Below are 15,797 nucleotides of genomic sequence, written 5' to 3' on the forward strand. Positions count from 1 at the left end.
GCAGTGTCGTTAGCGACTGTTGGTGTTCCTCCGGGAGACCAGTATCGTTAGCGACTGTTGGCGTTCCTCATGGAGAGCAGTGTCTTTAACGACAGTTGGTGTTCCTCCGGGAGACCAGTGTCGTTAGCGACTGTTGGTGTTCCTCCGGGAGACCAGTATCGTTAGCGACTGTTGGCGTTCCTCATGGAGAGCAGTGTCTTTAACGACAGTTGGTGTTCCTCCGGGAGACCAGTGTCGTTAGCGACTGTTGGCGTTACTCCGGGAGAGCAGTGTCTTTAACGACTGATGATGTTCCTTCGGGAGAGCAGTGTCGTTAGCGACTGTTGGCGTTCCTCTTGGAGAACAGTGTCGTTAGCGACAGTTGGCACTTCTTCAGGATAGTAATGTCGATATTCATGCTGTGAGGAATTCTGATAAAACTGCACACTTATAAATGTTCATAATTTCAATGAAAACTTTGAGTTTCTGATTGTATGGTTAAAGGTTGTTGCTACGATTTAAAAGTAATTTGCCAGTAATCAAGCAGTTTCGTTCCTGAAGATCTATGATATCCTCTCTTCAGTATAGCGCAACCATCAGTGACAATAAAAAAAATCTTATTATTACCAGATAATGTATTGTTGTATCTTAAATAAATAACCCCAGTGTTTTTACCCGTTATCGACGTTTAGCCTAAGTTTGTTCTTTGCAAAGTAACGGTTGTAATTATTCGAACTGAAATTGTTTCGCAATCATCATGATATGCCTACTATAAAAAAAATTACTGGTAGAAAGTACCAACAACTCATCATAATCCGAACACAGAGCCATAAAACTATCTGTGATGATATATATATATAATCATAACATTCAAGCGGTCTCTTGTTTTAATCCACGCTATATTAGCGTATATTCTGGTAAATCTTACTCTTTGCCACATTAGCATATATGTATATTGGGCACTTAGGTATTTAGTGTTTATAATCATACTTTATATGCGACATGAGATCTTATGTATGCATGACTTTTAATACTTAATTTATCATAATGAATACTCATATATCTTTCATAATTCGGAAATTCTGTGATATCAATGTTATATTCTGTGATATCATCAAACGTTTTGTAATGTTCTATGTTTTAACTATGCTGTAAATATTGTATATTTTATACTTTTTACCACATGTGAGAAGAGTCTTGGACTCAATGTGTAATCGAATGAAAATAAAATCTGGTATTATTATTATTATTATTATCATTATAAGATGTGAACAAAAGAAAGATTAACACGGAGACTCATGAAAAGTACAAGGAGAATAAGAATATTTCTCAGTGAGACTACCAAACGTACCCGAATATACTACGATGCAGTGTTACAATGTTTTTTTATGTAATCGTTTTACCATCTCATCACACTTTCTACCTCAGGGTACATAAGATTATGTAATACAGCCGGAAAAGTTGATAGATTCATTACCATCTTGCACACAACATACGTCAGCGCTAGTACGATTCGTACTGGTCATTTGTCTGGAAATGTCACTTTGTAGTCATCGAAACGTTTGGCACTAATATTCTGTTGATTGTGTTGTAAGAGCTTCTGCTGCACCATGTGTACCATCTAGGTTGTCTCTAGTCGCAGTTGACTCGTCTACCCAAGGGCTTGCTCTCACCGCTGAAAAAGTTCGTGGAAAACACCAGCAATTGGCGGTTAAACTGACTACACCAGTTTTTGAGAGATGCAGGTTGATTCAGAGTATACGAAGTCAACAGAAGATGTAGAAATCTGAACCATTTTAGGAATATATCTTATCATTTTATTGACACAATAAAGAAATCATCATTTAATTTATACAAAAGGCCGGGAACGTAGCTGTCATGTTTTATTTACAGGTATCTACCCCTAGTAATATACATTCCGAAAATACAAAATTTCGGTAATTTCCTTTCAGATTAATACATATCATATATTTACTAGATTACATAATCAACTCGAGGATTTTATTTTCTTTTACAAACAAACACTGCAAGATATTTTCATACAAGACGTTGATGGTAATGATCCGTTCATTGCGCGCGTAAGTTGTTTTCTTTCAAATTAAGGAACTCTTTGAATTCATGAGCCCTGCTGTAATAATAAAATCATGTGGAGAAATAGGCTCGCTTAACTCATTAATAGTCATGAAGTAATGACGCCAAAATATCTGTGACGTCATCAAATCTTGAGAGGCAGCAAGCACGAAAACGGGGATTAGAAGGGGGGTATTCAAATATATTTTTTCTTTATTTTTGACTCTGTGTCCAATATCAGACGTAGTGGCAAAACAAAACTCATTTTTTATGTGTAAAATAATGTCTTAATGTAGATTTATGCTATCTATTCGACAATTATATTTGTTCAGTAGTATCATGACAAAGTGAATTCGTCAGTCACCTTTTAGTAATTTTAGAAAAAAAAGTTTAGATTTTACTATGTTCTAGCACATAAGTTACATTTTCCCAGAAGTTTGTCTCTCTTGAAAAAAATGTATGCAAAAATATTGGAATATACACGAAGGATATATAACTTGACAAAAATTATATGGTACTCGATAAGAATAATTTTGAAGGAATAATCTTATCAGCATAGGGATTCAAGATTTCATGAGTCAGAGACGTAGCTCTTTACTAGAAACGTCAAACCATGCTAGTATACACCAGATGATGACTTACCAAGTAAATCTATGAATATGGTTGATAAAAAGGAATATCATTTAAATCTGTTACCCGTCTCCTAATTCGACTCGTAATATGACGGCCTATATACAAAAAGGAAGTATTCGGAATACCTGTAAGACGTACACGTGCTTCCGTTTTTAACTTTGTTTAAAAATCTGGAATTGTGTTGGAAATGTAACCCCTAACACTAATGATTGATTAATGCGGTGCTTTTGCATTGCGCAAATGAAAGTAATTTAATATATTTTAGTGCAATCTTTCGTTTCGTAAATGTTTTACGTCTGGTCCAGAAAATGAATTTAACCAACTTCTGTATAATTCTACTTCCGGTATAATTCGCACACTTTTCAGAATGGCGGTTGTCCAATCGGCCTCAGAGCTTTTGGACTTACTAAAAGCCGAGACCATATCGGATAGTTTAACGACAAAAATAACAACTTTTATTGAGTCTCAAGATAATGCAAACGACGAATTGAAGACAAAATATGAGAGACTTCGTGTTGATGCAGGTAAGAAAGACGGCGTCACTTGCTTGCTGAAAGTGAAACCCACAAGCAGCCTTATCGTAAGATTGTTCAAACAACCAATTTACAATTTACATATATTGTTTCTCAAAAATCAGATAGACAGTCAATACTTATACAGGGCACAACACATAGCACTGAGTAAGTAGTGCCTTGATATAATTTATCACAAGTAATATAATTTATCACAAGTATAAATGTTTTGCTTTTCAGAACAAAAGTATTTTGATATTGAACAACAGCTGATCAGCAGTAACAACAAACTAGAGACTGAGTCAACATCCAATGAAGAGCTGAAACAGAGAGTGGAAGAATTGGGTAAGACAATATATTATACTCTCAAAACACTAATAGATCCGCGAGAGACGATTGCTATATATATTAAATATATTGAAATGTAAACATGGCATGTTTTAATTTTACATAAAATTTTACGTAAGTATATATACTGTTGAATTCCCACAAACCCTATACTTGGCTATAGTGATTATGTTTATCTTCCATATGACAATATGCAATTGAATCTCAACAAGCTGTGCTCTGGTCTTAAGAACTAGATTTCCTCAAAGTTATTTTGACAATCTGGAAATCTGTGTTCAACAAATGGAAATGATTTAATGGAGACAAAAAGACTTCCTTGCTTTTGCATGTTCCAGGAATTTGTTCCTGATATGCCTGTTTTGGTATTTTTTTTTAAGCATGTTTTCTTCAATATCTTTTAGTATTGTTTTAGAAATACTGGTATTAATGAATGAATCCAGTACAATGTTAATATAATCTTGTCCTGAAATCACTGAAATAAAAATTATGAAGAAAAGTTATGTCTAAATGATGTCAGAACAATGTAAAGGGAACAACTCCTACAAAGAAGGAATATACATGTATTATATCTTAACTGTGGAACACCAGGACAAGATGTACCACAGCGTCATACAAAGAAGGAATATACATGTATTATATCTTAACTGTGGAACACCAGGACAAGATATACCACAGCATCATACAAAGAAGGAATATACATATATTATATCTTAACTGTGGAACACCAGAGTTCTATCCTTTTTGTTTAATTGATAAATATTATGAGCACCAACAGAAATTGTATTTACAAACACCATTCAAGTGCAAATTTCTAATTAATGTGTGACATCTTTAACCCTATGAACAAAGGTTTTGGTAGTCTGTGCTCCAATCTATTTAGATATTGACAGGAACCAAACATAAATATCATCCATAAATAAATAATAAAGCCCCTGTCAGATCCTACCGGCACCATACTCATCCTCTCCCTCCCTCTCCTTCTTCATCTCTCTTACTGCTACTTTGCTCATTTTTCCCTTTTCTGTAAAACCGGTACACTATAACATAGCAATTACTTTAGTATCAATCTTAATGTCAGGCTTTCATTTTTTACTCTATTTACATTCCTTTGTACCTAAGTGAAAATGGCCATGTGTGAGTGGAATGTTTGATATGTTATGTTTCATGTATTGTTGAAAATCTTCAAAAAATAAAAAAAATATAAAAAACAATAAATATTATCCAAAGTCATCAGTATTGTGTTACAGAAATTGCTTACAACACCCACAAGCATTTATACAATTTTGATGCCAGATGGACATGGGAAAATCAATTAAGTACATAATCATTGGACCTTGGCAATCATAAGGCTATAGATGTCATATTGTTTTGTTCAAGTAATAGAGAAGCTTCATGCTATGTATATAATCCATATGTACAAGTACTGTTATAATGATGTAAATTCCAACACATTTCATTTTTATGTAAAACTTAGGATATATAGTGCATTTCATGACTACTGAAACATAAAAAATGGTGGTTTTCTATATTATTTAAGTCTCGGCTAGTCGATTACCTTATTACCAGTCAACTGATTAACCATCTTGGAAAATGTGTTCGGTTAAAACCCATATGTTATTGTGGATTTGCAACCAACATGTATATAAAGGTATATAGATTATTTTGGTAAATCTTAGTAATCCCAAATTGGTCTTTTGCAGAAAGGAAATACAATGAGGCAGAGTCTAAAAGGAAAAGTTTACAAGAATCTCAGGACAATTCTTTATCTACAAATGTAAGTGAATCTGGTATTGTTCAGTTAATGTACATAAAAATCTTGTAATCCAAGCCCCACTTGTATAAAACATCTCAACTTGAGATTTCCTCAAGTCGAGATTTTCCTCAGTTGTTATCTCCTCAAAAACGGCTTGTATAAAATTTTCTCAAGGAACAGGAGGAAGTCATCGGCTAGGATGTCCTGAAATTCCTTGAGGAATTTTCATACAAGATATTTTCAAGGAGATATTAGCTGAGGAAAGTCTCGACTTGAGGAAATCTCAAGTTGAGATGTTTTATACAAGTTGGGCCTGATGTGATAGTTAGATATCATTAGTGAGTGATTACTGGATACCCTTCTTCCATACTAGTAAATAAAAGAATGAATAAACTGCATCTCATTTAGTATCTAAGTGTAAGTGACTGAAGATGTTTTATGTTTTGTCAATTTATCAGCTTCGTCTCAGCAAATCAAATGAACAACTGGAGCTGGACAAGAGAGATTTAAGTGTCTTACTTGAGAAGAGGAATAAAGAAATTGATAGAATTAATGGTGAGTATGTTTAGCCAAACGACTGTTAGAATTTTAGTTACAAAGGGTCTTTCCTTAGATATGTTAAAGATGCTGTAAAAAATGCTTGAGTATAGAATGATATATTTTTTGTCCACCATCATAACTGTGTTTAAATTGCTGATTGTCCATAGTGTGTCCATCAATATGTCCTTGAGTAATTCTTGTTATTGCTATTTCCTGAAAACATACTGGCTATATCATTCCTTAGGTATCCTATGTAGTCTCCTCTTTGTCCCTAGTTGGGGGCTGTGGTGGGGGAGTGGTTTAGACATCTGGCCATCACTAGCCCTTTACCTCTTGGTCACAGGTTTGAGGCCTATGTGGGGCAGTCACCAGGTACTGGCCACAGGTTGATGGTTCTTCTGCAGGCTTTTCTCCACCACCTGGCAAGTCCTTAAATCACCCTGTTAAAAGCATGCAAAGCAACAATAAACCTGATAACTAAACATCCCCAGTTGTCTCGTTTTCATGGCCATAGTTACATTTTTGTATCTTGTGTGTAAGTTTGTATTCAGCACAACCATTAAATTTCTTCTGGCAGAGGAATGGAAGGAATTGACTGAAAAGGTATCAAGAGCCAACACAGAGAAATGTGAAGCTCAAGCTAAGCTGGCAGAGGTGCAGAACGAGAACGTTACTCTAAATGTAAGGCATTTTTATATATTACTGCTTCAACCAATATGTACCAGGTAATATGCTGCAAAGATATTTTCAACAAAACACATGTAATAAATCTTGCATATCTAAAGGGAGGTGGTCATGTGTACAAACATTTTTTTTGGCAAAGAAAACTTAAAGAAACAGGATTATTCATCACTTGACTCTTACACCCATTTTGTTTACAGTTTCAGAACAAACGGTTGGAGCAGGAAAAGAATCAGATACAGGGACTTTTAGATCTGCTGGACAAACAGCTGTCTGACAAAACCAACGAGCTCCTCAATGTCAAAAAGGAACAGGTATTATGTCTGGAGAAACATTTATATTGTAGTAGGACAAATATTTCTGTCTGCACTCAGGTACAGGTAATGGGATAGTGATTGTAGTAGGACAAATATTTCTGTCTGTACTCGGGTACAGGTAATGGGATAGTGATTGTAGTAGGACAAATATTTCTGTCTGTACTCGGGTACAGGTAATGGGATAGTGATTGTAGTAGGACAAATATTTCTGTCTGTACTCGGGTACAGGTAATGGGATAGTGATTGTAGTAGGACAAATATTTCTGTCTGTACTCGGGTACAGGTAATGGGATAGTGATTGTAGTAGGACAAATATTTCTGTCTGTACTCGGGTACAGGTAATGGGATAGTGATTGTAGTAGGACAAATATTTCTGTCTGTACTCGGGTACAGGTAATGGGATAGTGATTGTAGTAGGACAAATATTTCTGTCTGTACTCGGGTACAGGTAATGGGATAGTGATTGTAGTAGGACAAATATTTCTGTCTGTACTCGGGTACAGGTAATGGGATAGTGATTGTAGTAGGACAAATATTTCTGTCTGTACTCGGGTACAGGTAATGGGATAGTGATTGTAGTGAAAGCTCACACGGCTCTTTTTTGTCATTGTCAGTTTTCCAAGTATCACATCTGTCTTTATAAATATCATTCTCTTTTGCACATTTTTAAATACTGAAAAGTATCCTGATTGAATAAACCAGAAGAAAACCCAGATAAAATTAAATTTAGAAACTTAAGCTGACTTATCATTTTTGTTTTGTTTATTGAAAACAAAGTCTTAATCCCAGTTTTTGTCTATAATAGATATTTTACATGTTATATTACAGACCTCCAGTCTTTTGGAAACTCAGAGCAAGTTAGAAGAAAAATTTGGAGAAAACAAGTTCCTACAAGAAACAGTGGAAGCTCTGAAGTCATCTCAAGGAGAACAAGCCTCGAAGATTGATGGGCTTATCAGTAAACTGAAGGAGGTAAGACAAATCATGATTTCATATTCAGAAACTCAAAGGTGTCGGATAAGTCAAAGTTTCAAACAGATATAGGATACATTAAATCTTAAAAGTGAAAGAATGTTTTAACTTCATACAGAAACTGATGGGTGTAAGAGTATGATAGTTTCATACAGAAACTGATGGATGTAAGAGTGATCGTTTCATACAGAAACTGATGGGTGTAAGAGTATGATAGTTTCATACAGAAACTGATGGATGTAAGAGTGATAGTTTCATACAGAAACTGATGGATGTAAGAGTATGATAGTTTCATACAGAAACTGATGGATGTAAGAGTGATAGTTTCATACAGAAACTGATGGATGTAAGAGTGATAGTTTCATACAGTAACTGATGGGTGTAAGAGTATGATAGTTTCATACAGAAACTGATGGATGTAAGAGTATGATAGTTTCATACAGAAACTGATGGATGTAAGAGTATGATAGTTTCATACAGAAACTGATGGATGTAAGAGTATGATAGTTGTAAGGTTATGATAGTTTTTATACAGGAAAACCCTGTTACAGATGAGTGATACAGGTCCTGTAGGCCTCTTAAGGAAACTGCAGGTCTAAAAAGAGCATCAGACCAGTATTAAACAGAAATTGTGTGTGAATTTATAGATAAAAAAAGAAAACTAATTCAGAAATGAAATACTAGAAATAGTACATTTAATCATTCACAGATTCCTAACTTCCTGCTAGTGTCAATAAGATTACAAAATGTGTTTCAGGCAAGAAATGGAATGGCTCAGTCAGAAGATCAGTTTAACCAGGAACTGCAAGCCAAAGGTCGTCTCATAGACCTGTACAAGGTAAGTGTGTATACAGGGCTCACCCTGAACCAAAATTATCAGTAGCCAAAAAAATAGCCAAGTGTGATTTTTAGTAGCCCATTTTGTCAGAGAGTAGCCTTGGCTTATTGGCGCGTAACGTTTGATTGAAGCTCTTCGAGAAATTGAATCAACTATATCTAATTAATCTTACATTATGGAAAAATTTTAATTTTAAACTTCTTTATTACAAAGCACCAATGAATGATACTTTACAGTACATAACCAATATAAATAACAAAACAATTTTACTTTAATTAATTACACTCTCATTAAATAAGTTACACTTTTCTGTATTGACACTTGTTTGAAATACACTAGGTGTCCTTGATGTCATTTCTATGTTGCATTGTTCTTGTACAGAAATCACTAGAGTTACATTTTTCTCTATTGATACTTGTTTGAAATACACAAGCTGTCCTTGAATATATTTCTGTATTTGCATTGTTCTTGTACAGAAATCACTAGAGTTACTGTTTTGTATTGTTAACGAATGTCACTGTAGTACACCTGTCTGGGTAAAAATGTAGCCCGTCATGTTTACATTGCATACAGTCTGCTGGTAGTAGATAGGTCTACTGACTACGTAACGAAACAACACGCGTACTTTGGGATAATTAGTAAGGCTGTGATTTCTAACACCGTCATTATCAACAAAAGTCAAAAGCCGATCGTTTTTATCTGTTGTGACACCAGAAACAATCATCCTATCGTGGATTTCTTCGCCATGCTTGTGTCATTCTGAATCATTAAAGCGCTTTTTCAGGTTGGTTGAATACACATATTCAAGCGTTTAAGTGACTTGTGAATGTGGGGAATCCCCACTCGGTTTGAACACGGACCGATGGCCATGGGTTATCCAATTATCTCAGCCATAACAAGTTTAACACCAATATGTACTGTCATTTAAAACTTCCAATAATGAGTCTAACAAAGACATGATCGGGTGCGCTCAACTGTGACGGCACTGCCTCTGCTGCAGGGCCCCCCGGATTATGCAAGCGTGTCAGCTAGTGGGCCTACAATATACACGTGGACACGAAAGTACACCAACTTCACAGAGCACTTTTGTGGGCTTTATTATCGTAATGTTAGGGTTTTTTTTAAAGAAAAAAATACAATAGCCAATTTAGTAGCCACTTTGTATTTTGAGTAGCCAATTGATAATAAAAGTAGTCAATGGCTACTTTGGCTACCGACAGCGTAAGCCCTGGTGTATATCATAGACCTGTACAAGGTAAGTGTGTATATCATAGACCTGTACAAGGTAAGTGTGTATATCATAGACCTGTACAAGGTAAGTGTGTATACCATAGACCTGTACAAGGTAAGTGTGTATATCATAGACCTGTACAAGGTAAGTGTGTATATCATAGACCTGTACAAGGTAAGTGTGTATATCATAGACCTGTACAAGGTTAAGTGTGTATATCATAGACCTGTACAAGGTAAGTGTGTATATCATAGACCTGTACAAGGTAAGTGTGTATACCATAGACCTGTACAAGGTAAGTGTGTATATCATAGACCTGTACAAGGTAAGTGGGTATATCATAGACCTGTACAAGGTAAGTGTGTATATCATAGACCTGTACAAGGTAAGTGTGTATATCATAGACCTGTACAAGTTAAGTGTGTATACCATAGACCTGTACAAGGTAAGTGGGTGTACAAGGTAAGTGGGTATATCATAGACCTGTACAAGGTAAGTGTGTATACCATAGACCTGTACAAGGTAAGTGTGTATATCATAGACCTGTACAAGGTAAGTGGGTGTACAAGGTAAGTGTGTATACCATAGATCTGTACAAGGTAAGTGTGTATACCATAGATCTGTACAAGGTAAGTGTGTATACCATAGATCTGTACAAGGTAAGTGTGTATATCAGGGCAAAGATTGTCTTACAGATCTGTACAAGATAAGGTTTATGTAGAAGTCAGACCAAGTATCATCCTTTGTATTAAAGTCAGTTCAAATATCATTTCATCATGAAATATATGAGCCTATACAAGTTTTTAAGCTAGTCAGACCCTGTAGCCTCAGTTATTTGATATTTTATGATAAAAGTACAAATTAATCTGTCACAGACTTCTAAAGAAGAAGCAGAAAACAAAGTGAAGGAGTTGACTAGTGCTGTTGAAGAACTTAGGACCCTGTTGAAGGAAGCAGCCACTGGTAAGATATATAGGATATAGTGACTTGTATGACATACAGGTTTAGTGTCAGTGGTAAGATATATAGGATATAGTGACTTGTATGACATACAGGTTTAGTGTCAGTGGTAAGATATATAGGATATAGTGACTTGTATGACATACAGGTTTAGTGTCAGTGGTAAGATATATAGGATATAGTGACTTGTATGACATGCAGGTTTAGTGTCAGTGGTAAGATATATAGGATATAGTGACTTGTATGACATGCAGGTTTAGTGTCAGTGGTAAGATATATAGGATATAGTGACTTGTATGACTTGTATGACATGCAGGTTTAGTCAGTGGTAAGATATATAGGATATAGTGGTAAGATATATAGGATATAGTGACTTGTATGACATGCAGGTTTAGTGTCAGTGGTAAGATATATAGGATATAGTGACTTGTATGACATACAGGTTTAGTGTCAGTGGTAAGATATATAGGATATAGTGACTAGTATGACATGCAGGTTTAGTGTCAGTGGTAAGATATATAGGATATAGTGACTTGTATGACATGCAGGTTTAGTGTCAGTGGTAAGATATATAGGATATAGTGATATAGACATGCAGGTTTAGTGTCAGTGGTAAGATATATAGGATATATTGACTTGTATGACATGCAGGTTTAGTGTCAGTGGTAAGATATATAGGATATAGTGACTTGTATGACATGCTGGTTTAGTGTCAGTGGTAAGATATATAGGATATAGTGACTTGTATGACATACAGGTTTAGTGTCAGTGGTAAGATATATAGGATATAGTGACTTGTATGACATACAGGTTTAGTGTCAGTGGTAAGATATATAGGATATAGTGACTTGTATGACATACAGGTTTAGTGTCAGTGGTAAGATATATAGGATATAGTGACTTGTATGACATACAGGTTTAGTGTCAGAGGAATGCAGAGAATATTTTTGCACTTTTCTTTTGTCTCTAGTTCAGACTTTGTGTGAATGACCTTGTTTTATTAGGATCTCTTGTGTATCTCAGGAAGCACAAACCTCAGGTGTTGTTTTCAGGGTAATCACCTTCTACTGGATTTATTCTTTCAGCTCATTCTGAACTTGAAAACTTGAAGGAGGAGGAAGCAAAACACTTCAGAGTGGATATTGAAAGTCGAGGTAATGTTCAGTTTTACAGAAATAGAATGTGATAGGTTATGGTATCTTCATCATTTTTATCAAGATGTCATGTTTCATTAAAGATTTCTAGATGGGAAAATTTGAGAGTTTGTAAACATTTTGGAAATATGTTTGTATTCTAGATTTATCTCTGTTAAGCTGGTTTGTTATGTTTGAAGACTTAATAGTTAGTTGAAGTTTTGTCCTTGCCCTTGTCCAGACTATAAATCATTATTTAATGATCAAAATATATACATATATACCTATGCAGTTTATCAGCGAAAAAAAAACACAGACAATAAAAAAAAAAATAGAAAAAAAAACAAATAGAAAGAACAAAGAATTACAAAGTTAGTATCAACCCTGTAGGCTTTATAAAGAAATTCTATGTTTGATATCTGTTTATAAATATTTATTTCACAGAGGAGACAATTGAGAAGCTGAGACAAGAATTGGTCAATGCTAATGACCTTCTAGAACAGACCAAGAATAGAAGTAAGGACTTATAGATGTAGCTTTTCTGATTTGTTTTCTTCTTCATAATTTGTCAAATGTTAAAATAAAAGTCAATGTGAAGTTCAGATGTTGATAACAGCCATGAGCTTCGAATGTTTATCAATTGTATGGTTTTACCTGCAGTTGCCAGCGAGGACCAGGTAGAGAGTATGTTTCCTACAGCTGCAGTCACCAGTAAAGTGCTTAAGTCTGGCATGTCGCTCACACAGGTAAGTCAGGCGTCTTACCTGTCCCTCACAGAAGTAAGTCAAGTGTCCTACCAGTCCCTCACACAGGTAAGTCAGGTGTCCTACCTGTCCCTCACACAGGTATGTCCAGGTATGTTTCCTACATGTACCTCACACAGGTAAGCCAGGTATGTTTCCTACATGTCACTCACACAGGTAAGCCAGGTGTGTTTCCTACCTGTCCCTCACATAGGTAAGACAGGTATGTTTCCTACATGTTTTCTCACACAGATAGCCAGGTATGTTTCTACTTGTCCCTCACACAGATAAGCGAGGTATGTTTCCTACATGTCCCTCACACAGGTAAGCCAGGTATGTTTCCTACCTGTCCCTCACATAGGTAAGCCAGGTATGTTTCCTACATGTCACTCACACAGGTAAGCCAGGTGTGTTTCCTACCTGTCCCTCACATAATATAGCCAGGTATGTTTCCTATATGTCCCTCACATAGGTATGTCAGGTGTCCTACCTGTCCCTCACACAGATAAGTCAGGTGTCCTACCTGTCCCTCACACAGGTAAGTCAGGTGTCTTACCTGTCCCTCACACAGGTGGGTCAGGTATCCTACCTGTCCCTCACACATGTAAGTCAGATGTCCTGCATTTCCTTCAGTCAGATAAGCCAGCTATGTTTCCTACATGTACATCACACAGGTAAGCGGGGTATGTTTCCTACATGTCACTCACACAGGTAAGCCAGGTGTGTTTCCTACCTGTCCCTCACATAGGTAAGACAGGTATGTTTCCTACATGTTTCCTAACACAGATAAGCCAGGTATGTTTCCTACATGTCCCTCACATAGGTAAGCCAGGTATGTTTCCTACCTGTCCCTCACATAGGTAAGCCAGGTATGTTTCCTACCTGTCCCTCACACAGGTAAGCCAGGTATGTTTCCTACCTGTCCCTCACACAGGTAAGCCAGGTATGTTTCCTACCTGTCCCTCACACAGGTAAGCCAGGTATGTTTCCTACCTGTCCCTCACACAGGTAAGCCAGGTGTGTTTCCTACCTGTCCCTCACACAGGTAGTTTCTAGTGTTTGACAGTTTACAGTATTTCCTTGTGTGTAACAAATATACTTTATTTTCTAGTGGTTTACAGATTTACTAATGTCTTTGTGGTTTACAGATTTACAATGAATACGTCCAGGCCTCTGATGCTCTTATGCTTGAGAAGGAAGAAAACCAGCGTCTTAACCAGTATCTCACCCAAATTCTTCAGGTAAAACAACCTTTTAGAATTCGCCAGTTAAAACAAAGATTTACTTTATGCAAATCTTCAGGTAAAACAACATTTACCTGATACGAATTTTCAAGTAAAGCAACTTTGTGGCTTTGTACAAATATTGAGGACAAACAATTCATTTAAGCTTACTATCAACATATCTTCATTATGTTATTTAAAGAACAAGTTTTGCTTGGTATTGGCAAGGTTTTCAAAAAATATAACCAGTTGGGTAATGTTCAAATTTTTCATCTTGAATTTGTATTTAAGTCTGATGTGAAAAGAAAGGATTTCTTTTGTGTGATAAGAGTAGAAAGAAGTGTGGGTGATAGAAATTACAAAAAAAGTTTCTTGGCCTAGATATCATGTAGATTGTTCTGTGTTACAGGAGATAGAGGAGAAAGCCCCACTACTGAAGAAACAGAGACAGGACTATGAAAACTCTCTGTCAAACATAGAACAGCTAACCAGACAACTGGACTCCTCCATGCTGGTCAGTGATTCTCAACCTAGTGTCTTCTGTCTTGTGAAAATTGAAAGAAGACTATGGAAACAAAAACACCAATTTATCAGTTTAAAGAATTAGCTAATTTCTTTTTATATTCTAGTATGGTTTGTATATGTGATGGCTCAAGTCTATGAAAGTGTTTGGTATTTTTAGGAATCTCAAAACTTGCGGATTGAAGCTGATGACATCAACAGGAAGTACAATCACATGCAGCGAGAGAACCAGAAACTCCAGCTTCAGACGAATGACCTGTCAAAGCAGGTAACTTTTTGGTTTTACGTGACTTTTAGTCAGTTGAGAAACTTTTCATCAAGTCATTTTTATACGCCGCCAGAGACGGTCGTATATCGGCATCGTCTCATCCGTCTGTCCGTCCGTACATCCATTTCTTGTGAACGCAACTCCTCCTAAACTAATCATCAGATTTTCATGAAACTTGCTCAATGTCACAACTACAGTGGGTAGATGTGGATGAAGGGGCGATTTTTTGGTTCTTTGATTTTTGTAAGATTTATGCCATTTTCATCTTTGTATCTGTAGCTTGCTCTTAGTGGAGCTTTGTGAACGCAACTCCTCCTAAACTAATGGTCAGATTTTCATAAAACTTGCTCAATGTCACTTATACAATGGTTCAATGTGCATGAAGGGGCGATTTTACGGTTCATTGATTTTTGTAAGATTTATGATACAGACATGTTAAAAGTGATAATTAAAAGGACCAATCTTGATCTTTATATTTTGTGCGGCGTATGTTGTGTCGACGGCACTCTTGAACAATTTAGTTTTACAAGGCTTTTTACCAGTGGAGCTTGTTTTTTGTATTTAACTCTGCCTATAGACAAATTTGCTTTCTGTTTATGATAGCTCCGATACATTCTGAAGGAGATGGCCGAGTTACGAGGAGGACGTGTGGTTCGGGAAGTAGAACAGCCATCTGCAGAAGTCAGTAGTTCATCCCAAGTTATCAGTGACAAACTGGTCACCTTCAGGTAAGGAAACCGTTCAAGGTCATAGAGGTCAGGGTATCGGTGACAAACTGGTCACCTTCAGGTAAGTAATCCATTCAAGGTCATAGAGGCCATCAGTTCATCCCTGGTTACCGGTGATAAACTGTCACTTACTTGCCAACACTTCAGTTGTTGAACTAAATATATATTTAAAATGAATAACACAATTATTACAAACATCTAATTTTACCTGTTGTTTTATTCAAGATTGAAAATGATTGCTTTACATAGATATGTTTTTGTTTTGTATCAAAAATTCACATAAAATGATTTGAGACAGTGGGTACAGTTTATTTCTGAACTCATACAGAATGTTAACCGGAATATT

General features: G+C 36.1%; 1 protein-coding gene across 1 annotated transcript in view; it reads left to right on the forward strand.

Annotated features, from left to right (window-relative positions):
- The first annotated feature begins 3,049 nt into the window (after positions 1–3,049).
- Positions 3,050–15,797, forward strand: part of LOC132556500 (nucleoprotein TPR-like) — a 64,385-nt gene continuing 51,637 nt past the window's right edge. Inside the window, exons 1-16 of the mRNA XM_060220911.1 lie at positions 3,050–3,206; positions 3,435–3,539; positions 5,243–5,316; positions 5,754–5,850; positions 6,413–6,516; positions 6,717–6,830; positions 7,662–7,805; positions 8,563–8,643; positions 10,750–10,837; positions 11,920–11,988; positions 12,412–12,483; positions 12,628–12,713; positions 13,859–13,951; positions 14,343–14,447; positions 14,616–14,723; positions 15,327–15,451. Coding sequence (XP_060076894.1) covers positions 3,050–3,206; positions 3,435–3,539; positions 5,243–5,316; positions 5,754–5,850; positions 6,413–6,516; positions 6,717–6,830; positions 7,662–7,805; positions 8,563–8,643; positions 10,750–10,837; positions 11,920–11,988; positions 12,412–12,483; positions 12,628–12,713; positions 13,859–13,951; positions 14,343–14,447; positions 14,616–14,723; positions 15,327–15,451 — 1,622 coding nt within the window. The remainder of the gene's footprint in view (positions 3,207–3,434; positions 3,540–5,242; positions 5,317–5,753; positions 5,851–6,412; positions 6,517–6,716; positions 6,831–7,661; positions 7,806–8,562; positions 8,644–10,749; positions 10,838–11,919; positions 11,989–12,411; positions 12,484–12,627; positions 12,714–13,858; positions 13,952–14,342; positions 14,448–14,615; positions 14,724–15,326; positions 15,452–15,797) is intronic.

This window comes from Ylistrum balloti, unplaced genomic scaffold (assembly GCF_031769215.1).
Source record: "Ylistrum balloti isolate Yb309-2 unplaced genomic scaffold, AGI_CSIRO_Ybal_v1 Utg369650, whole genome shotgun sequence".
Classification (NCBI taxonomy): Eukaryota; Metazoa; Mollusca; class Bivalvia; order Pectinida; family Pectinidae; genus Ylistrum; species Ylistrum balloti.